The 22868-nt window shown below is 41.5% G+C and overlaps 1 protein-coding gene across 1 annotated transcript in view; it reads right to left on the bottom strand.

Annotated features, from left to right (window-relative positions):
* LONP2 (lon peptidase 2, peroxisomal) overlaps positions 1-22365 on the bottom strand; it is a 40617-nt gene extending 18252 nt beyond the window's left edge. Inside the window, exons 1-8 of the mRNA XM_063313166.1 lie at positions 22056-22365; positions 20372-20606; positions 18972-19103; positions 17659-17781; positions 17050-17213; positions 15978-16072; positions 15574-15832; positions 7553-7694 (exon numbers count right to left, since the gene is read on the bottom strand). Coding sequence (XP_063169236.1) covers positions 7553-7694; positions 15574-15832; positions 15978-16072; positions 17050-17213; positions 17659-17781; positions 18972-19103; positions 20372-20606; positions 22056-22291 — 1386 coding nt within the window. The 5' untranslated portion in view covers positions 22292-22365. The remainder of the gene's footprint in view (positions 1-7552; positions 7695-15573; positions 15833-15977; positions 16073-17049; positions 17214-17658; positions 17782-18971; positions 19104-20371; positions 20607-22055) is intronic.
* Between the last annotated feature and the right edge of the window lie 503 nt (positions 22366-22868).

Genomic DNA, 22868 nt, shown 5'->3' with positions numbered 1-22868 from the left:
TGACCCTCCAAAGTTCTGCATGAACTCAGGAACAAGCTTTGTTGCATTAAGACATTGTGAGCAAGATCCCCTTGGAATCCCAGGAGGAGGACAAGACTTCACACCTGCAGCTTTGCTCTGGAATAAGGCATTCAAGCCACAAACCCACAGAACCTGACATCAACAAAACTGCTCAAAGGCAAGGGAAGACACCCAATGATTCATAGAATTACCACAAGGGATTACTTTCTATACACAGAAAGACAGCAGAAACTATGATAGCTTTCAGAGCCTATTCTAAGATCTACAGCAGCCTCCCATAACCTTCAGGTTGGTTGGAACTATAAATTCCAAATCAGCACAGGAAAAGCTGCTTTTCAGAATGAATTCTCAATTCTCAATTTAATTCTAAATAAATAAATAGAAAGCCAGTTTGGTCTAGTGGTGAAGGCACCAGGCTAGAAACCAGGAGACTGAGTTCTAGTTGTGCCTTAGGCACGAAAGCCGGCTGGGTGACTTTGGGCCAGTCACTCTCTCTCAGCCCTACTTGCCTCACAGGGTTGTTGTTGTGGGGAAAATAAGAGGAGGAAGGAGTATTAGGTATGTTCCCCGCCTTGAGTTATTTATAAAAACAATAAAGGCAGGATAAAAAATCTAAAAAAAAAAATCACACTTACTAGCCAAATATTTCATGTGCATCTTACGACCCATAAACATACAAGGTAATTAGAAAAGGCAGCAATATTCAAATAGGCAAATCCATACAAACCCTATAAAGGTAGTAGGAGATATACATCAATGGATGTAGCCCCTTGGTTAGTGAACAGACTTCATATTGTTTATTCGTTTAGTCGCTTCCAACTCTTCGTGACTTCATGGACCAGCCCACGCCAGAGCTTCCTGTCGGTCGTCAACACCCCCAGCTCCCCCAGGGGAGATCCATCACCTCTAGAATATCATCCATCCACCTTGCCCTTGGTCGGCCCCTCTTCCTTTTGCCTTCCACTCTCCCTAGCATCAGCATCTTCTCCAGGGTGTCCTGTCTTCTCATTATGTGGCCAAAGTATTTCAGTTTTGCCTTTAATATCATTCCCTCAAGTGAGCAGTCTGGCTTTATTTCCTGGAGGATGGACTGGTTGGATCTTCTTGCAGTCCAAGGCACTCTCAGGATTCTCCTCCAACACCACAGTTCAAAAGCATCAATCTTCCTTCTCTCAGCCTTCCTTATGGTCCAGCTCTCAGCCATATGTTACTACGGGCAACACCATTGCTTTAACTATGCAGACCTTTGTTGTCAGTGTGAGGTCTCTGCTCTTAATTATTTTATCGAGATTGGTCATTGCTCTTCTCCCAAGGATTAAGCGTCTTCTGATTTCCTGACTGCAGTCAGCATCTGCAGTAATCTTCGCACCTAGAAATACAAAGTCTTTCACTGCTTCTACATTTTCTCCCTCTATTTGCCAGTTATCAATCAAGCTGGTTGCCATAATCTTGGTTTTTTTGAGGTTTAGCTGCAAGCCAGCTTTTGCACTTTCTTCTTTCACCTTCATCATGAGGCTCCTCAGTTCCTCTTCGCTTTCAGCCATCAGAGTGGTATCATCTGCATATGTGAGATTGTTAATGTTTCTTCCAGCGATTTTAACTCCAGCCTTGGATTCCTCAAGCCCAGCATGTCTCATGATGTGTTCTGCATAGAAGTTGAATAGGTAGGGTGAGAGTATACAGCCCTGCCGTACTCCTTTCCCAATCTTAAACCAGTCCGTTGTTCCGTGGTCTGTTCTTACTGTTGCTACTTGGTCGTTATACAGATTCTTCAGGAGGCATACAAGATGACTTGTTATCCCCATACCGCTAAGAACTTGCCACAGTTTGTTATGGTCCACACAGTCAAAGGCTTTAGAATAGTCAATAAAACAGAAATAGATGTTTTTCTGAAACTTCCTGGCTTTTTCCATTATCCAGCGGATATTGGCAATTTGGTCCCTAGTTCCTCTGCCTTTTCTAAACCCAGCTTGTACCTCCGGCAATTCTCGCTCCATGAATTGCTGAAGTCTACCTTGCAGGATCTTGAGCATTAGCTTACTGCCATGTCAAATGAGTCCCACTGTTCGATAGTTTGAACATTCTTTAGTGTTTCCCTTTTTTGGTATGGGGATATAAGTTGATTTTTTCCAGTCTGATGGCCATTCTTGTGTTTTCCAAATTTGCTGGCATATAGCATGCATTACCTTGACAGCATCATCTTGCAAGATTTTGAACAGTTCAGCTGGGATGCCGTCATCTCCTGCTGCCTTGTTATTAGCAATGCTTCTTAAGGCCCATTCAACCTCACTCTTCAGGATGTCTGGCTCTAGCTCACTGACCACACCGTCAAAGCTATCCCCGATATTGTTATCCTTCCCATACAGGTCTTCTGTATATTCTTGCCACCTTTTCTTGATCTCTTCTTCTTCTGTTAGGTCCTTGCCATCTTTGTTTTTGATCATGCCCATTTTGGCCTGGAATTTACCTCCAATGTTTCTAATTTTCTGGAAGAGGTCTCTTGTCCTTCCTATTCTATTGTCTTCTTCCACTTCCGTGCATTGCTTGTTTAAAAATAATTCCTTATCTCTTCTGGCTAATCTCTGGAATTTTGCATTTAATTGGGCATATCTCCCCCTATTACTGTTGCCTTTTGCTTTCCTTCTTTCTTGGGCTACTTCTAGTGTCTCAGCAGACAGCCATTTTGCCTTCTTGGTTTTCTCTTTCTTTGGGATGTATTTTGTTGCCGCCTCCTGAACAATGTTGCAAACTTCTGTCCAGAGTTCTTCCGGGACCCTATCTACTAAGTCCAGTCCCTTAAATCAATTTTTCACCTCCACTGCATATTCCTTAGGAATATTAGTGAGCTCATATCTAGCTGATCTGTGGGTCTTCCCTAATCTCTTTAGTCGGATTCTAAATTGTGCAGTAAGAAGTTCGTGATCGGAACTACAGTCAGCTCCAGGTCTTGTTTTTACCGACTGTATAGATGTCCGCTACCTTTGGCTGCAAAGGATGTAGTCAATCTGATTTTGGTGTTGTCCATCTGGTGAAGTCCATGTATAAAGCCGTCTCTTAGGTTGCTGGAAGAGAATGTTTGTTATGCAGAGTGAGTTGTCTTGGCAAAATTCTATCAGCCTATGCCCTGCTTCATTTTGTTCTCCCAGGCCATGCTTACCTGTAATTCCAGGTGTCATTTGACTGCCCACCTTAGCATTCCAGTCTCCTGTGATGAAAATAACATCTCTTTTAGGCGTGTTGTCCAGTAGGTGCTGCAGATCCTCATAGAACTGCTCTACTTCAGCTTCTTCAGCATCTGTGGTTGGGGCGTATATTTGGATCACTGTGATGTTAGATGGCTTGCCCTGAATTCAAACTGAGATCATTCTATCATTTTTTGGATTGTATCCAAGCACTGCTTTAGCCACTTTACTATTAATTAGGAAGGCTACTCCATTTCTTCTGTGGTCCTCTTGTCCACAGTAGTAGATCTGGTGGTCATTTGATGTGAAGTGGCCCATTCCAGTCCATTTCAGTTCACTGACGCTCAAAATGTCTATCTTTAATCTTGACATCTCACCAATAACCACATCCAATTTGCCCTGGCTCATAGACCTTACATTCCAGGTTCCAATGGTGTGTTGATCCTTAGAACATCGGATTCGCCGTTCACCACCAGCACCGTCAGCCGCTAGCCGTCCTTTCGGCTTTGAGCTAGCTGCGTCATCACGTCTGGGGCTAGTTGAACTCATCCTCTGTTCCTCCCCAGTAGTATTTTGACCATCTTCTGACCTGGGGGTCTCATCTTCCGATGGTATACCGACATATCTCTGGTTGTACTGATCCATTTAGTTTTCACGGCAAGAATACTGGGGTGGGTTGCCATTACCTTCCCCAGGGATCGCATTTAGTCTGACCTCTCTGTCATGACCTTCCCGTCTTGGGTGGCCCTTCACGGTTTAGCTCATGGCTCAAGCTCCAGCACCACGACAAGGTAACAATCCTTTGCTGAAGGACTTCATATTACACAACATTCTTTTCTGCTAGCCACATTTATCAGTGATTAATGTATTATACACACATAAATCTCTCTCTCTATATATAATATGTATATATGACTATACAGATTATACATACAATCTACAAAATATGGATGATGGCCAGGAAACTAGCCAAAATCTCACCTCTGTATATTGATGTTTGAGAGACAGCTACTCTCATAAATTTTAGGTACTCACTGAAGACTTGACATAATAAGACTTCTATGAAAAAGTTATGCTTTTTGTTTTTTTCTCTTTCCCTAACCCCACTTTTTAATGCACATTTTTAGATTAACTCATTTTAATTTACTTGAATTTTATTACTGCATCATTATCATTTTTATCCTATGTATCACTTCAAGAAATGGATATGGAAAACTATATTAAAATATATCAGAAAAACAAATATTGAAACTTATGCTTATGCATACTGAGGCTCCCTTAATTTTTCATTGTTCATTAGTTTCCTTAACTCCAGCCTACCCGCATTCTGTGATTCATGCCTCTTCATTTCTGTATTTCCCGCTCCTCTAAAGCTCTCACTTGAAGTGTGTTAAGCAAGCAATGCTACATTAATATGAACAATTCTCACGTAATACATGATGAAACCTCCACAATGCTGAGCAATTGCATGCTGCTGTCAACATAATTTATCCTTTCCATTATGGCACGAAGACATCCTTTTTGCTTATCAGCTTGAGTTATGGTCTAGAATAGTGCTGCTAATTAAAATTATATATCACACATGGACATGCAGAGTTTGAACATTTGTCAAAGACAGAAAGCCATCTAAATTAGCTTCTTACTATAACTTTTTAAATAAGTATAATACACTGAAAGAGTTGAGAGAGACTCAACAGAGATGGATCAGAAGTTCTGCTGTCTCTTCTTCCAGGGAACTAAAGTTTCAGCCGAATCCCAGTCTATATCCTACTTCAAAGCTTCTTCCATGGCAATTCAAAGTAGCAAAAGAGGCACCAAACAGTTCTTCCTATCCTGTCCTTATAATAGAAATAAGTTATCTTGCCCAACTTTTATGCTGCAAAGACCTGAAATTAATTTTTAGCTATCAAGAAATGTTACAGTTATTTGAAATTCCCAATAGCTTCCCTTCGCACAGAAATAGGCTTTCATTCACAGGATTCAAGGCAATTATCCATCACAGAATCACTAGTCTTGTACTGAGTAGTCGTTTATTAGCATACAAGAAATCCCCTAGAGAAACTTTGCCTTTTCTAAGAACAGTACTGCTGCCTTAAATTAAGTTTTATTTAGCATGACATTCAGTCACAGAGGAGACCTTCACAAAACTCAAAAAGAGGGTGAAGGTAGTAGTCTGCCCCATTTGTTTTAGTACCAAGATACTGTTTTCAAATAGGAAAACATTCAGGTGGCTACTGTGATCCATAGCACCTGAGCAAAAAAGAAAGATGAAGTATCATCTTCAGACTCTTTGGATGATGTATTTGTGGCACAAAATCATTAAATACAATCCTCACTCTCTCAAACACCAAAGATGAATTAGAAATTGAAACAATGGAAAGTGCATTCTTTTTTCTTTGCATGTAAATAGGACAAAAAAGCAGCTTATGTGCACTCAAAATTCCTATCCCAGAACAGGCAGAATAATCTCTGCAAGCATTTAGTGACTAGCCTGTTCTTTCTGCATGATTTCTCTTGTCTACAAATGCTTTCCATTAAGAAGCACTTGGATCCTTTTCTGTCCACTCTGACCTTCAAAAGAGGACATCTAAATATAGAATGAATGTTCCCTTGTTGACGAACGTAACTGGAAATAGGAAGACATTCCACTCTGGTCAAGCAACAAATGCACCTTGACCCTAACCAGAAACTATCAACACATTTAAAAACTCGAGCCCTTTCGTCCAGCTACATATGACAGAAAATATTTATTTAATATTCAGACAAATTGAACCTCATGAATTATAGCGTCAGTTTTCTGAACTCTTCAGGTGTGTTCTCAAATATCATAGCTGAGGATGTATGACTAAATACTCAATGCTCAATATTAATATTCTTAATAACATGCTTTCCCTAAAGGGGTATAAGTATTTACAAGAAACTTCTAAGTGCTTATACCCTTAAAAAGTAAAGAGTTACTATGGGCAATTCACAGCTGGCAAATCACCATCAACTCTGTATTGCATCTGTTCTCAACTGTAAGTTGAGTAAATCATGGTCTCCCACAAAAAAAAACAAGACGGTGGGCTAGAAGGTCTTTCCAGTAAAGCTATCTTTGAGTCAGCTCAGCTCTTAGTGATTTTATGGAGGCATTTATATAATTTTATTAGCAACAATGTGGAAGTGGCTTTCTTCTATGACGCTCTTCAAATTCCCAGTCTAGATTACAGACCTGATATTCTTTAGTAGTCTGTCATCTAAGTCTTAACCAGGACTGATTCTGATTAGCTTCTGAACTTAGGCACGATTGATATTACTCCCAACTGTATTCTTGGCAGCATTTCATAGCCTGTTAGATAAGCTGACCAGCACAGATGCCAAAAGAAAAGGAAAGCATGGGTGTGTATTTGCATGTATGAGAATCAATGCAAAATGGGGAGAGAAGATACCAGCCATTGGTAGGACCATCTCAGTCACAGTGTGGCTTTTCATCTTCATCTCCCACTGTGCGTGAAAATGGGAAGCAAAATAGAGAGCCACTTTGGTGTAGTGGTAAAGGCACCAGGCTAGAAACCAGGAGACAGTGAGTTCTAGACCTGCCTTAGGCATGAAAGCTGGCTGGGTAACTTTGAGCCAGTCCCTCTCTCTCAGCCCAGCCTACCTCACAGGGTTGTTGTTGTGGGGAAAATAGGGGGAGGAAAGAGTATTAGGTAGGTTCCCTGCCTTGAGATGTTTATAAAAATAATAAAGGCGGGATAAAAAAATCTAAAAAAAAAAAAAAAATGCCAACTCTAACAGAATATTATTTGTAAATATTATGAATATCAATGGCAACAAAAAAAATATATTTTAGGGTAGTGCAGATATACAGAATCGAGGGAAAAATGATTCAGAGCATGCCACAGTGTGCATGCATAGTGTCTATTGGTACCTCCTTAAATCAAATGCATCTTTTCTTGGGATGGTGTGGTGGCAGCTGCACATGCCCAGGTAAATATCAAGTACTAAGGAGCTGCTGACAGACAGGTATTACATGCACGCACACGCATATGCACACAAATCTCCAAATTTCCTTTTCCCTTTGAATCCAAATCTCTGTACAGCTGTAATGCCCTTGTATCCTAGCCATGCATTTCCTAGTGGCACCTAATTTATCACTGAGCTTTCTTACTCTCATCGAATATGTCCCCACATCCTAAAGTCTTGTGTTTTGATCAGAAGATATATTTCTTCCCTACTTGGTGTACTCCAGATATGTGCAGCTTCCAGAATTTGGGCTGAGAACTTTGGAAGTTGAGATCCCAACCTATCTGGAGAGCATGAGATCAGAATCCAGGTCCTCGTTTGTTAGAATGCATTCAAATTCTTACCTCAAGTAATGCAGCTGCAGGATCCCCTTGCAAGCTCTTTCCAAGCTTGTCCACCTCATCTAGTAGGAAGACAGGATTGTTAACTCCAACAGTCTTCAAGCCATTGATGATACGCCCAGGCATACTGCCAACGTACGTGCGCCTTTTAAGAAGAAAATGGAGAGACTGAAACATAGACAATAAGAGTACTGAAAAAAACGAAGATGCAAGCTTGGCTCAAGTTATGTATGCACACCAGTAAGAACGAAAAATTACCTCGACAGACAGAAATACATGGGATATGTTGTGATTTTGAAAACAACGTATACAAATGAAATAAAGGTATGATCAGAGATATGAATACATATTTTAGAGAATCAGGTCAATTCAGCTAGTCCAGGTTTATCTGCTTGACTGTAGTTTTTCAAGATCTCAGCAAAGGGTCTCTCAAGAGTCCCTAAATCAGGCTTCTTTGTGAAATGGCCCATAATTTCAGAAAAATCACTTAATAAGGCACAAACAACCCAAACTGATTTTTCTGCTAAGTGCTCATCAACATTAATTGCAGGTGAAACTGGACATTCAAACATACCCACATGAGTTCTTGAATGCCAATTGATGGTGCTACCGATTTTTTTTTTTACATTTCTAGTTCAGTTAAACACTAAGAGGACCAGCTCAAATCTGAACCAAGAAAAAAATTAGAGAGTTGGAGAGCAGGCCTAGATGTAATAAGGGTTATGTTCAAGCATGATGATAAACCATATTTTTATTATGGCAGGGACAAATCTAGTCTCCCTTTAGGCTTTGGTACAAGTATGTTTTTATTTATCAAAAAATTTGTGTGTATGTGTATAGTTGCCTACTCTTACTTGCAGTTCATCTATGATATATTATCACTAAACAATACACAATAACTTTACATGGTGAAACCCTAGCAATGAGTTCATGAATTTCCTGCAACTAAATACACGCACAGAGAAATAAATCAAGTGATGTGGTGCATGATTATGAGCCCTATGTACTTCATTTAGCTAAACTGATGGAGAAAATATTGTGTTATATAATGGGGTAGCTGATAAAATCCAGCTGGGGACGGAATGTTTTGCCAGGCTCCTTCCCAGGACCCAAATGATGTCAGAGGGCAGGATGTAAGCCAAGCTCCACCCCAACCCCCCCAACCCCCAGCCTCCCCAGTTGCTTCTGCATAGGCTACAGTGCAGTGAGACCGAGAAAAACTCTTCTCCTGCATGGAATAGGAAAATAGTTCTTCAAAGCAGCTGACTTGCTTCTGTTGTCCTGCGATTTGCTTTCCCTCGCCTCAAAGGTTCATGTTTACGAACACTCTGTCACATCAGAGCAGTCTGCCCAAATGGCTCAGAGGGTGTGTAGGCTACTCCATGCAAACAAGTTCCTAACACTGCACTATTATTAGACCTAAAGAATGTAGGCAATAAAGGAGTCATTTTCCTTTTTTCGGCCCAGCACTGAGCACTGGCATGGCTGGTTATGACTACTATTTTCCTTGAGATCTTTGTTAGCTCTATCCTAGGATTAAAATGCAAAACCAAACAAAACAAAACTTCTCCCAGACAGCATCCAAGTCTAAGGTTTCCACTCTCTCTCCAGCATAAGTAGAGGAATTTAATAAGTTTATGTTGTTTCAAAGGAATAAATGATGAGAAACTTTCTAAGCTCAGGGCAAGATCATTTAATGTCTGCTTCCACAAAAGGGGCGGAAGAGCAAATGAACCATGCACAGAATCAGGCAAAGTAATATGTGAGATTTTGTCTTTTTTATTTGCCAGAAATAACAAATACTGGGTAGCATCAAGAAAAGTTAAGGATCCTCCTTATATAAATCCAATTAAAGAAGCATGAATAACTTGGTGACCTGATTCAGATGTGCTGGCTAATATGGATTTATTCGCCCCCGGTCTTTGGCAATTTCATGTCCACTCCTTAATTAACAGTAGCCATAGTTTGATTGTCAGGGCAACCAAACTGAGCAGAGCACTGATAATGTTAACCAATGTTTTCCTTTAAATAACAACTGGAAACCCACTTGAAACCACTGCCTGGATCAAACTCTTGCCACTAACAGCTACAGGTTTGCCTAATTTGAATGTTATGACCAAAATGTGGTTATATGAATCAGCAGGTGGAAAAGGGAAATGGTGTGCACAGAGAAGGAAATTTCTAATGATCAGACCACTCTAAAAAATGTCTAATGAAAGAGTACTTCTAGTACACTATCCCCAGCACGTGGTTGGACCAAATTGTTCACCTGCCCCCCCCCCCAAAAAAGAGTGTATTGTCCAACTGCTGTTTTATCCAAGGAAGACTGTATAAACTCTGTCAACTATAAGCAGCCCCAAAAATGAATATAGCATGGTGACATTTTCACAGTATAAAAGGTAAAGGTTTCCCTTGACGTAAAGTCCAGTCGTGTCCGACTCTAGGGGGCGGTGCTCATCTCCGTTTCTAAGCCTTGGAGCCGGCGTTGTCCCTAAGGACCCGTCCGTGGTCATGTATAGGAAGAAAATATTTACAGTATTTTCTACAAATAAATAAATAACCAACCAGATTTTTAAAAAATGCTTTTCAAGCTCACTGAATTAATTAATACTGATACTTTCTTGGCAGTGATTCTTCGTACAAAACATCTTAAAAAGCTGACTCAGCTACTCAAATACTGTATGTGAAACAACTACTTGAGGGTGAACAGAGTCATACATCTCAATGGAGCCAATCAGCTTTTTATAAAAAAAAGAAAAATTAAAACCCCAGAAACTCTACACTATTACGTGACTAGTTTCAAAGTGTCTTTTTGACTGCCGCCTGTAATGTGTGCAGGGAAATTATGATCTAGTGGTTACAAAGGTCTGTAACGTTCCACTGGGCAACAACCAGAAATTGGCTAATCTAGGGCTGAGCTCAGAGACTAAGAGCGAAATCCTTCTCCTTCCATTAGTCTAATTTATATGTAGTAAAAAAGAGAAAAGAGTAAAAGCAAAGCTACTATCAGGAGCTAAAAATTATTAAGTTTTCATCAGAAGCATGGTATTAAAAGCACTGGAAGCAGTGTGGTTATATAAGAATGAAATGTGCTAAGCCCAGACTTAACTGGCACTGAGTTCCAGCACTTACAGTTTGTTTAAAGATGTCAGGAGTCTTAAAAAGGACAGGAGGCATTGCACTAAGTCACCATTTTTAAGCCACGGTTTGTTGAACAAACTAAAAAGCCCGAGACCACAAATGAAGCTAAGACATTAAGTATGGATTCCAGTTTGCAATGTTTGGGCCTGCACATCACGCAGAATGAAACAAACAGCATTCTGGCTTAGCTGTGATATCTGAACCCAGCCAACCTGTTCCAACTAAAACAGATACTTCTCTGAAAATCTATAAGCAGTTGAAACTGAGTGCACAAGAAATCAGACAATTATCAGGCCTGGGAAAGTCAAGAGGAGGAAATTATTATAAATGTACGTGCCCTGCGAGACTTCCTCCACTTTTCACATATCCAAACCCACACCTATTAGGAAGACTTGGTGTGGATAAAAGGATTTTTAGGGAAAGGCCCAAGAGAACAATGGACATTGCAAAGCAGTCTGGAGTTCAAAGACACATATTCCCTTAAATCTATCTCACTGAAACAAATCAACGAGACTTTAAAGTGATTAATTTTAACTGGATTGCATTCCCAAGAAGTTAGCCTGATGCAGCAAATATACGTTGCATTTGGACTGGGGAGAGCAACATTCAAAGTCCTGCTAAGCCACAAAAATCACTCCGCACCCCCCACCCTCTCTCTCAGCTCTGAGTTATTGCAGTCAGAGAAATTTTGCCATGGAGGAGGGGAAACAGTTCACCTCAATGTATAACACTTGGAGCTCCTTGGAGGAGGATGGTAAATGAATTATTAACGTTTCTGCCAATCTCACAGAGTCAGAGACTTTAAACTGCAGCAGGGATAAGCTCTAATTAAATCCAAAGCACATCCTGTTTGATACACATAAACAGAATGTGTCAAAAATGTACCATGATTGACAAAACCGTGTAGCTATGTAACAGATATACACAATACAGGGATGTCACTTTTCACAATTCAAGTAAGAGGTTGGTCCAAGTAAACTGTTTTCTTCCAAAGAGCCAGGATTTGCCCACAAAATGCTTCTTTTTATAGAGAACCTAAATATTAAGAATGGAGCTGAAATCCTGAAGCTGTCTGCAGTATTATTTTTCTAAAGAAGTCTGTCTTAGATGGAAATAAGGCAATTTTTTATACCCAGGGAGCAACTGCTCAGCAAAAGGAGGAGACAGCTGCAAACAGCAAAGCGTGTGTTCAACATTCTGCATTTGCAGAATGGGAAACAGTACTGACTCCTCCAAACTGTAACATGGGTCAGATCCACATGCGCCAGCAACTCGAAGCAGGTGAGCTGCCCTTACCTGGCAAGATCTGGGTGTTGCTTTCTTCTCATATCTGAATAATACATTGAAATGCCCTGCAGCATTCGTCGATGCTTTCCTTTAGAGCAGCGTTTCTCAACCTTAGCAACTTTAAGATGTGTGGACTTCAACTCCCAGAATTGAATCTGGCTGGGGAATTCTGGGAGTTGAAGTCCACACATCTTAAAGTTGCTAAGGTTGAGAAACGCTGGTTTAGAGTATGGGCCAGGGTTTCTCAACCAGGGTTCCGTGGAACCCTAGGGTTCCGCGAGAGGTCACTAGGGGTTCCCTGGGAGATCGTGATTTATTTAAAAAATTGTTTCAAATTCAGGCAACTTCACATTAAAGAGGTCAATGTCATTCTTTATTTTTAGTTTAAGAACATGGTTGATGCACATATACAGGCCTACGCATGAAACGAATATAGTAATTTTGTAATTTCTGGCCTATCTTTGAGGAAGTACAGGGGTTCCCCAAGGCCTGAAAAATATTTCAAGGGTTCCTCCAGGGTCAAAAGGCTAAGAAAGGCTGGTATAGACTATCTCTACTTGCCATGCCACCCTTTAGAAGTATTAACAATATAAAGATCCAAGCAGCTATTCACCAAATGGCATGAGCAAAAGAGAAAGCGGTGACGTGTAAAGCAGCATAGGAGGGCAGGGATCAAAAAGGCAGATGAGGACTCTGTTAAGTAACAAAGGGTTTCTGAAATTGTAAAGAACAGTAACCTGGCATTCTGATCCAACACTTCATCCGTCCTTCCTGTTCCTTGGGCCAGCCCTGTTTGTTCTTACGGGGCCAGTAGTTCTTTAAAGCCAGGAAAAAGCGCATCTGGGGATCAACTCTAATACTGCAGGGTTGGTCCTACAGCCAAGCAGGAGGCAGAGTCTACTTTTCTCTCTGGGCTTCACCGAGCTGGAGAAAGGTGGCTCAGATAGTACTGCTACTCTTTGCTGATCTCCAGAGGCCCTGGCCGCTCTCCTAAGTTTCTGTAGACATCTCCGCTGCATATGACTCATGTTACTTTATGGGAGGGGGGGCACTGCTGCACCACTTAAACCTTTGGAAGTTTTATTGTCGAAAGATGTTTTAATGGTTTATTTTCACTGGATGACCTTGTGGACAGACACAAGATCTTTGTATAAAACTTTACAAAGTGAAAAAGAAAGAAAAAGAAAAAGGCAAAGAAATAAAGAAAAAATGCTGGGGTTATAGAGAAACCATAAAGTAGCCCTAATCTAGTTCTGTTGGCAAAATATGGTGCCCTAGCCTTCCCTCACACCCATTTAACCCTACACAGACTTTCTAAGCCAATATTTCTCAACCTTGGCAACTTTAAGAGGTGTGGACTTCACCTCCAAGAATTCCCCAGCCAGCAATTCTAGGAGTTGAAGTCCACACCTCTTAAAGTTGCCACGGTTGAGAAATGCTGTTCTAAGCAGTTGCTCTCTTCAAAAAAGCACTTCTCTTTGGGTTCTTCAATGAAAGGCCTATAACAACCTCTAGTGGTTCCCATTTGAACAGCAAGACACGTTCTGCTTTTCAGAGGCCTAGTCAACAGATGAAGGATATGTAAACAAACTTACCAGCTTCTGCCCTACACTAGTCATCAGCATATGTCAGAATGTGACATAATTTGAACCGAGCAAATGGTGATGGGGCATGGACTGTTTTTATAATGTATCTGATGTCCTGGGAAATACATTATATGGACACTAGGAACATCGACACTTGAAAGCCTTTTCCCTAAATTCCAGCAGGTTTCTGTTGGCAACAGAAGTCTGTAGTGCTATCAGCCCCAACTTTCCTGCACTGGGTACAGGAATCCATAGAGGAATTCTATGTGTCTTTGATAAAATGCACGCATTGGGACACCTGATAAAGAAGCACTGCTCTGTGCTATTTGCTTGAACAAGTATATAACATTCATGTGATTAGAATAGTTAATAGAAGCAGTGCAAGAGTTCTAACAAACTAACCTGAAACAGACTGATATACAACCATTACTAAAGCCCAGTAGTTTCATACAGCAGCCTGAGGAGGAGACTTTCACCCAGGTTATGAAAAGCAATGCAAATTAAAGCTGCACAAAAGGTAAACAGAAGGGGCCTCCTTGCATGGAGAAGACCAAAAACCTTGCTTCACTTGGCCAGGGTTGCCAGCTAGGCAACCCTTGCATAAACACACACTTTTTTTCCCAAGGGATCACGTGTACTAAATTCAAATCTTTACCTCACCCTAATTAAGTCTTTATATATTGCCTTACATAGGAAGCCTGCACTTTGATTTACGCTCTTCCAACTTGCTGTCATGAGCATAAATTTCAATGTACTAGATAATTTTGGCAACCCTTTTAACTTTCCCGCAGTCAGCACATCCTATTCCAGCTGAGCACAAAATGGCAGCTGTCAAAACTAGCTCAGCCTCCTACTGCTGTATTTCGTCCCCTTCAGAGCTTCTGTAATGAGCCTTTTTAATGGTGATTCCGACTGATCTTTTTGATGTCCCTCACTTAAACAGCCCCAAAGTCCATCCCACTGTGATTGCTACAACTATGATTTGATCCTGGATACTACATGTACTCCTTAGGCTTCCTCTATAATCTTCCTTTAAATAATAGCCTTCCACTGTCACTACAGTTACACTGACCACCCAGGGATCAGTTTTGTCCTACTTGGGACCTGTCAGACATAGATAGTCAGATGTTATTCTATGGGGTTCAGATCCCCTACTGTGAATTCATGGATATTTGTACTTTAGGTGACTACATACATACACCTTTAGAAGTGTCCAGGTCCTGGCACTCAGAAGTGGCAGGATGGGATATATAGAATCTATATATCAGAATGGCATATGCAGCCCACCTTCGCTTTAGCTGTCAGAGCAGACAGATGCAGATGTTACATTATGTCATGTCACCATGTATGGGGTTAGTCAACTAAAACCCTGTAGATGCTGACAGATGCTGTCCCTACAAGTAATTCTTGCAGCTGATCCTTTAAGGCAGCACTATTGACATGATTAACAAGAATGCAACCTTTTATTCAGGCATTCAAATAAATCCACTTTCTAATCAGCACTCGAAGAAAAGGATTGAAGGCAGCATGGTACGCCTTGTAAAGCATCAAGGTGGAGCCAATCTGCCTCTACAGAGAATTTCACTTGCTCAATGCTGATAAATAAAAATAATTTACATACTTACATTAAAATAAGTTTTATGAAGTTCAGTGCAATGTATTCTCCTCTATATAGGTTTAAGACATGTAAACTTAAGCTGTGATTACAAACACACTTAATAGGGAGTACATGACTGTACTCAGTAGGCTTTAGTTCCAAGTTTAGCAACATAAACAAAATCTGAAAAGAGATGGAAAGCTACTGCACTTTTTTCTGTGTCTTTCTCCTGAAGCCTGCTCCATGGCAGAAAAAAAATGTGCATGTGTATAAACGACAATGTATCTTTCTCTCTAAGGACAATCCATACATCAATGTGAAGAAGGTGGGACTGAAGTGGGAAAACAAAGCGAATGTTTTTCCACAGCCTGGAATTCATCAGGTACCAAAAAAAAAAAAAAGACTTAAAATACCTGTGACCTCGGATGTCAGACTGGTCACACACTCCACCTAGCGCGATCCGGTGGAACTCTCGGCCCAAAGTCTTCGCCACAGATCGGCCCACACTTGTTTTTCCAACTCCAGGGGGGCCTACGAAGCAAAGGATGGGCCCCTTTAAATTGTTCTTTAGTTGCCTGACAGCCAAATATTCCAACACTCTCTTCTTCAGTTTCTCCATAGCATAATGGTCATTGTCCAGAAGAATTCTGGCTGCACGGATATCCAGGCAATCTATTAACCCAAACATAAAATCTTTTTACAGACTGAGATAAAACAGTCTTCCAATAACCACAATAATACCGCTATTTAAACAGAGGATGTCTCTATGTTCTTTTTTTTTTAATGGCATTTTCATCCTAAGAAAATAGCCATTGACCTTTTGTACTTTTGCTCCACGGTAGTTCCACCATCAGTTCCAAATAATTTCGGGTTAAGGCATATTCTGGCATGGATTGAGGCATCTTCTTTAACCTAGAAAAGTAGATAAAACTGTTAACTGAAGAACCCAAATCCAAGTCTATAGATATAACTGCAAAGAAAAGGAAGTACAACCAGCACAATATTGGAACATTCAATGATATCCTGATGATGCTATCCATTCAATCATGTCCAATTCTTGGTGATTCTATGGACCAGCTTTCTCCACATTTTCCGATCTTGTACAGCTTCTTTTAGTTGTTTCATGCTCTGGCTGGTGTCAGCTTTGATGGTGTCTAGCCACCATATTTTGACGGCCTCGTTTCCTTTTACTGCTGACCATTCCAAGCATAACTGCCTTTTCCAGCAAGTTTGATCGCATGACATGGCCAAAATAAGTAAGGCAGGGAGCTGTGATTTTGCCCACCAGCGATATGTCTGGTTTTATATGCTCCAGTACTTGCTTGGTACTGATATCCTAGCTTGCACCAATATTAGGTTGACATTCAGTTTGGTTCAATGTTCAGAATAATGGTCAACGGTTACAATCTAAAGGCTCCTGATACTGCTAAACAGGTGGACAGGAGACCTCTTCCAATAGAACCATTTCTAATTAATTCACAATATCCAGTTCTTGTACTTATAAGATCCCATTTAGTGTATCTAAAACCATAGCATAAAAACCACATCTCAGGAGCAGTATTATGCAACTAAGACTATAATCCTAAGCATGCATATTTGGAAATAAGCTTTATTGAACTTAATGGGAGTGTCTTCTGGGCAGAGCTGCCCTTTGAAGCATGCTTATTGTGATTCATTAGATTTATACCCCACCCATCCTTCAGGAGTCAAGATTATATTGAGTCTTTAAAACATCACATGGAACAAAACGGGTTATCTTCTGAGCAAATATAAAAACCAAAGACAAATACATCCATAAACTAAAAATGTATATTTTTGCCATCCATAAAAAACACATGCTTCATATCAAAAGGAGACCCACAAGAAAGCGATGGGAGAATTCACTGGACCTTTTAACTTCCTTGACACACACTTTGAGAGCTTGCTCAGGCATGCGAGAGGCTTGGATCTTTTTTTCAAGAATTATAATATCATCATGGTCTTCATCCTCCTCCTCCTCATCCACAGCACCTGGAATGTGGCCGATCCGCCGCATAGGACGTATTGCTACAATCTAGGAAATTGAAAAGGGGGAGAGTAAAAACTTCAGGCAACTAGGTATCAAATGAATTCACAATCCTCTAAAAGTTGCTAAGGAATACAAAATACTGGAAATCTAAAACCCACATCCTATATTAAAAAGTGGAAAATGAGTTCCTTATATCAAGTCAGACCATCATCCATCCAGCCCAATCATGTCTCTATTGCCTGCTTGCAGTTCTCCAGTTTCAATCAGAGCCTTCCCTGGCCTTGTCTGGAGATGCAGGAGACTGAATTTTGGACCTTTTGCAGAGAGCATATATTTTACTGTTGAGTTACAGCCCCATTAATTCACCTCCTTATTGCCTTCTGTTATTGCTAAATCAGTCCTATTGCTAATACTTATCCTATGCCAAATAAATACACCCACACAGGTATATACATGCACCTTGAAGTAAATTGTTTAATTACAAAAATACCCTTTTGTCATCATCCTGCTTGTGTTTTCTGGTCTTCTGCAGAAGCTTCAAACCTTCAATCTGTCTAACAAGCAAGGGTATGGTCATTTTGAATCGTTCCTCCAAACCAACGGCGTCCAAGATCTAATAGAAAGGTACAAAAATGTTAAGTGTATGTTCTTTGCATGCTTCTCAGATTTCAAGAACAGCCCATATCTCATCACAAAATATAGTATTGCCTAATCTGAAATGTGTCTGAGAAAATTAAAACAACATAAGCTATCAGAATTTATCCTGTCTGAGCATTTGCTCCACCGCTATTCATGAGGGAAAAAGGAGCAAACTGGAGATATCCCATAATAGGGATTTGCTGAGCAAATAATCTGTTCTATCTGCTGTTTTTGCAGTATTTGATAGTGCTATTGATATCTTTATATTTGTACTGCTAGGCTGCAGTGAATGAAAATGGGACACAAACATTGCAAAATAAACAACAATACTATCCATCCTTAGAAATGTTGGAAAAGATTGCAAGCCCGATAGCAGTGGAACCATTTGTCTCCAGATGTGGAACCAGAGAGAAGGAATAAAAGTGCAGGGGTTGGGAAAGGGTATTAATGGAAGCCAGGCAGGTACAAGAAATCAGGTTTAAGAAAAGAGAAAAGCCTGTCTGATATGGCCTATCTTGTTCTGTACAAATTTTCTTCAATCTGGCGCCACCAAGATGTGCTGGAAAACAGCTTCCATTATTCCAGAAGATAACAGATTCCGAAAGCCAGGGGTGCAGCACTTCTTCCAGGTCTTTGGTATTTCACCCCCACCCCCAATCTCACCACCCAAGATGCTTTTACAAGTAGTCCTCGACTTACGACTGTTGATTTAATGACGGTCCGAAGTTACAATGGCCTCGGAATGGGTGCTTTAGCGTCACAAAATGTCACCCCCCCCACAATCACGTGATCACATTTCAGGTGCTTGGCAACTGGTTCAGTGTACAAAACATAGCATATGTCGTCACTGGAAACTGATTAAGTGGGAACCATTACCAGATACATAGCTTCCAGCAAAAGCAATATGATTCCTTAACTACTGGTATCTTTATGGTCATATAAGCTTTCACGGATGAAGGAACATTACACCAAATGCTTGGATAATGAATTTGTTAATCTTTTAGGGAATCAGAAGTGTTGAAGGAACGACAAGAAGACTATTTTTGCTCCAGCTTGGCAGTCCTTAGAGTTTTGGTAGGTATAAAAATTCAAAATTAAAATGGCTAGCTGAAAAGGTAGGCTCCCTTTCCTTTCTGAAACCTGAATGAAAGCAGCGCTCGATACCTGAAGCTTCTCCTGGTTGCTGGTACGGATGATCGAAGTGACTATATCTGGCAGAGCTTCCCTGGGTAGATTGTCCAACAAGCGTCTCAGTTTTGCCACTGCAGGGATCGACATATCCAGCATCTCAACCAGCTTTGTCAAGGGTGGGAAACAGAACGTATAGCAACATTTTAATACTGGTATTCGTTCAGATCGCTCAGCACTATAAACCAATCTACTGTGTAGGGCAACAAAGGACCCATCCATTTCCCAAATTTCAGTTGTGCCAAGGTCATTTGTTCTGAAGGGATCTGCCCTAACCAACAGAAGAATGGTCAAGAAGCCTGTAAGCTCTGCTGTCTCAAGATCTGAAGGACTTTTTCCTATGCCATCTGAACACCTTTCAGATACAGCTATCAGCAGGATTCACGCTCTTTGCATCAGTAAACATCTTCCTCCTGGCGGCAAGCAGCAGCTTTTTCAGCATGATGATAGGAATCACATCTTCAAACAGCTTTATCAGCAAAATAAAGAGATAAGCCTCTTATGCCCTTGGTCAGAGAAGCAAGCCCTTGAACGCCCAGAGGGCTGTCAACATGAAGCTATGGGAACCTCTACTCCTTCTTTCCATATACAGAACACACAGTGAAAAAACTGTGTACTGAATTTTGCAATTGTGCCAAACTATATCATTTCATAACGCATTATCAGGTTCTGAAGTTTTTTCAAAATAAATTTTGCAAAGGTCAAATATGCACACATTAAACAACTGATTTTTGACACCCACAAAATGATCATTTGAAGGATACTTTGCAGCTGGAAAGTAGACACACATATACTAGAACTAACACGCTGACCATTACTCTATATACCTTACAGGTACTCTGAAGGTATATAAGAATGTGTATGTTTACATGAGATTCTGAGTAAGCTGGTATAAAATTGTGCATCTGTGAGCGCATACGTGAAACTCCCTTTGCAGTGTGAATGTATGGAAGGATGCATGTATGATAGGATTGTTGAATTCTTTCCTTGTACACTTATTCTTCTAAAACTGGGAATTCATTGAGATATGAGATGACTGTCACTACAATAGGGTTGTATGTATACTTGTTAAAATTATTTAATCAACAGTAATTAATAATTAATTAGTTTAACTCAACATTTGTTTTGGACCCAACCTCTCTGGCATGGCCTGACCTCTTTTTGCAGTTCAGATGAAAGAGTGCTCCCCTGATCTTCATGAACATGTCCTCCTCAGCCCAAATGCATAATATTTCAACAGGAAAAGCGAGTGACTAACACTGGGCAGCGTGGGCTTTGCTACAATTCCTTTACACACAATTCCTTTACACACAGTGATCATGGGAATTTCCTCAACAGATACTGAGATCTGTAAGTCCCATTTCAAGGCACCTAACCTGCACTGCATATTTATAAAATTGCTCCGACAGCTCTCCCAGCTCCTCCTCAGATGAAGACTTGTCGGTAAATTGTTCTAGCCGATCCAACTGTTCAACGTCAGAAATGGGATACGGTTTCTCCTTCACCAGCTGCAAAATCTGGAACCTGCAGAGTCCCGTCAACAGCAAAGTATAATGGGGCTTGGGCCAGTTGCTGCCGACCACCTGAACAGCCAGTGCAGCTGTGCCAATCCTGAAAGTGCCAAGAAAGCAGGTATTATTTGCTATGCCACAATAGGAATACGCTTGAACTAGAGTTCAATATCCAAGGAGCTGTTTTGTAAGATGGCGTCCATGGCAATGGGGCTAATATGTTAGTCCTAACCACAGGAAAGACATAGACTAAGACACTTTGAAAAAGACAGCCAGAAGATGGGATTCCTGTCTCAGGCATTTTTGCTTATCCCTACCTAGAGATGCCTGGGACTGAGCATGGAACATTGTGCACAAAGAACCTTTTCAACCATTTGACCTTGTACTGGTCTATGACTGTAATAAAGATCATTTCATTTCATTTCATTCAACCATTTGACAAGATGAGGCATTAAGATAAGCTTAAACTCAAGCATCAAAGAAGCAACACACACTTGCAGAGAAGAATTCAAGGTAGTGAAGTTTTCCTTGTGTTTCTGCAGCCACCTTTTTGCTGAAGAAGCAAGCTGGTTTTTCAAACTGATCAATTAGTTGCCTTCCCACCGATGGCAACTTTAGTTGTATGGAGTGTTCTCCTTACATCCATGTCACTTCTTAAAAGCCTGGCCTATATAAAGGTCCACACAAATCTTCTCAAACCACTTTAAAGTACAGAACATGTGACTCTCCCGGGCAGGTACCGACTCGTTTTCCCCACACCATTTCATCTAGATCCATTTCCAGAAACTAAGTTTCTAAAACTAGCAAGCAAACCTTTTTAACACCTAATTCTATAAACTCTACTAGTTACTGTCACTGAACAGAGAGGAAACTGGAACTCATCCATTCTGTGCTCCACGTTGAACAGATAGTAAAAAGAAGAAGAGAATTGGATGGAATTGGATTGTCAGGCAAATTTATAACCTATGTTATTTATTTATTAAATTTATAGAGTGCCCATCTCACATATGGGGCTGTTTATACACAAGACAATGCAAGCTTTGATCCGTTTTGCTGGCCAACCGAAAAATAAAGGGATAATTCAGAATCATTTCCATGAGATGGGCAGCTATAGAAAGTGCTTAAATCAAGAACAGAGCTCAATGTCTTAACTCTAATAGGGTAATAATTACTCTGTGCCAGTTAGGAGCAAAGCACATCCCCAGGCAGAAAGAAAATGACAGCAACGAGGGGGCTACCGTCGCCATGGCAACCGTGAACCTAGGTGTGACCTAGGTGACCAGAGAGAGGGAGGGTAGCTCCGTGGCAACATGCCAGACGGTGACCACAGCAACGCAACTGAGGGTTCCAGCGAAAATGGCTCGAAACTAAGATAGGTGGCCGGGGGTGGGGGGGGGAACGAAGGGGCGTGGCTTCCTTATGTAACTGCCGCCATGTTGGGAGGGGCGAGGCGCCACTACTCGCGGAAGGGGCAGCTGTCACAGCAACGGGGGAGCGCGGGGGCACCGGTTGCCATAGCGACAGCGGAGGGGAAGGCTGGGTCCCGGACCTGTGGAGCGGCGGCAGCGCGTCTAGGTCGCTGGCCGGGTCCTTAGTGTCAGGAATGACGCCGAGGATGGTGCTCTTGAGCGACGTGCCCTTCAGCAGCCGGCTCCGCACCAGCTGCATGTTCCGCGGAGAGTCCACGCTGGCGCGCATGGTTGAGCCCGGCAGCAGCACGGCCTCGGGCGTCAGCAGCAGCGGCAGGCGGGTCGGGATTTGGATGGCGCTGCCCGACGACGCCATGGTGGGGGCAGGGGACTGGCGGCTTCGGGCTCGGCTCTCGCGCAAAGGCCCGCCGCAGCGCGTGTTGGGCGAAGTCCGCGCGTCGCATGCAGGCCGCGCTACGGCGAGTGGCGAGGTCCAAACAGCGCGAGGCTCGCGGGCTCGCGACCGCCCCCTCTGGCCGTTGGGGGCATTGCGCCGTCTGGTTTAAGCCGGGTGGGTCAAGCGTGACGAAAAGACGACCACAATAGTAATTGATTTAAATAAATAAATAACAGCATCGTTGAATGCCTTTGCTTGGGGGAAAGGAATGAGGGGAGTTTAAGCCGGCCAAAGCATTAAAAGCGTTATTTGCTGTGCAATCTACAAATGTGTCTCTTGCAAATAAATTCCTCTTGATTTCAATGGGGCTTCCTCCCTTGTAAGTCCATGCAGGATTTACAGCTTTATTAGTTACACCATCAAGAGTCAAAACTGAAGCAAGCTCTCCCTTTCGTTCGTGCATTAAGACAGAGGAACAGCTTCTCTCACCGTCTAATTCAGTGTTTCTCAACCTTGGCAACCTTAAGATGGGTGGACTTCAACTCCTGATTTCCCC

Source organism: Candoia aspera, chromosome 11 (assembly GCF_035149785.1).
Source record: "Candoia aspera isolate rCanAsp1 chromosome 11, rCanAsp1.hap2, whole genome shotgun sequence".
In the NCBI taxonomy this organism is placed as follows: domain Eukaryota; kingdom Metazoa; phylum Chordata; class Lepidosauria; order Squamata; family Boidae; genus Candoia; species Candoia aspera.
This window is presented reverse-complemented; position numbering and strand designations above follow the sequence as displayed.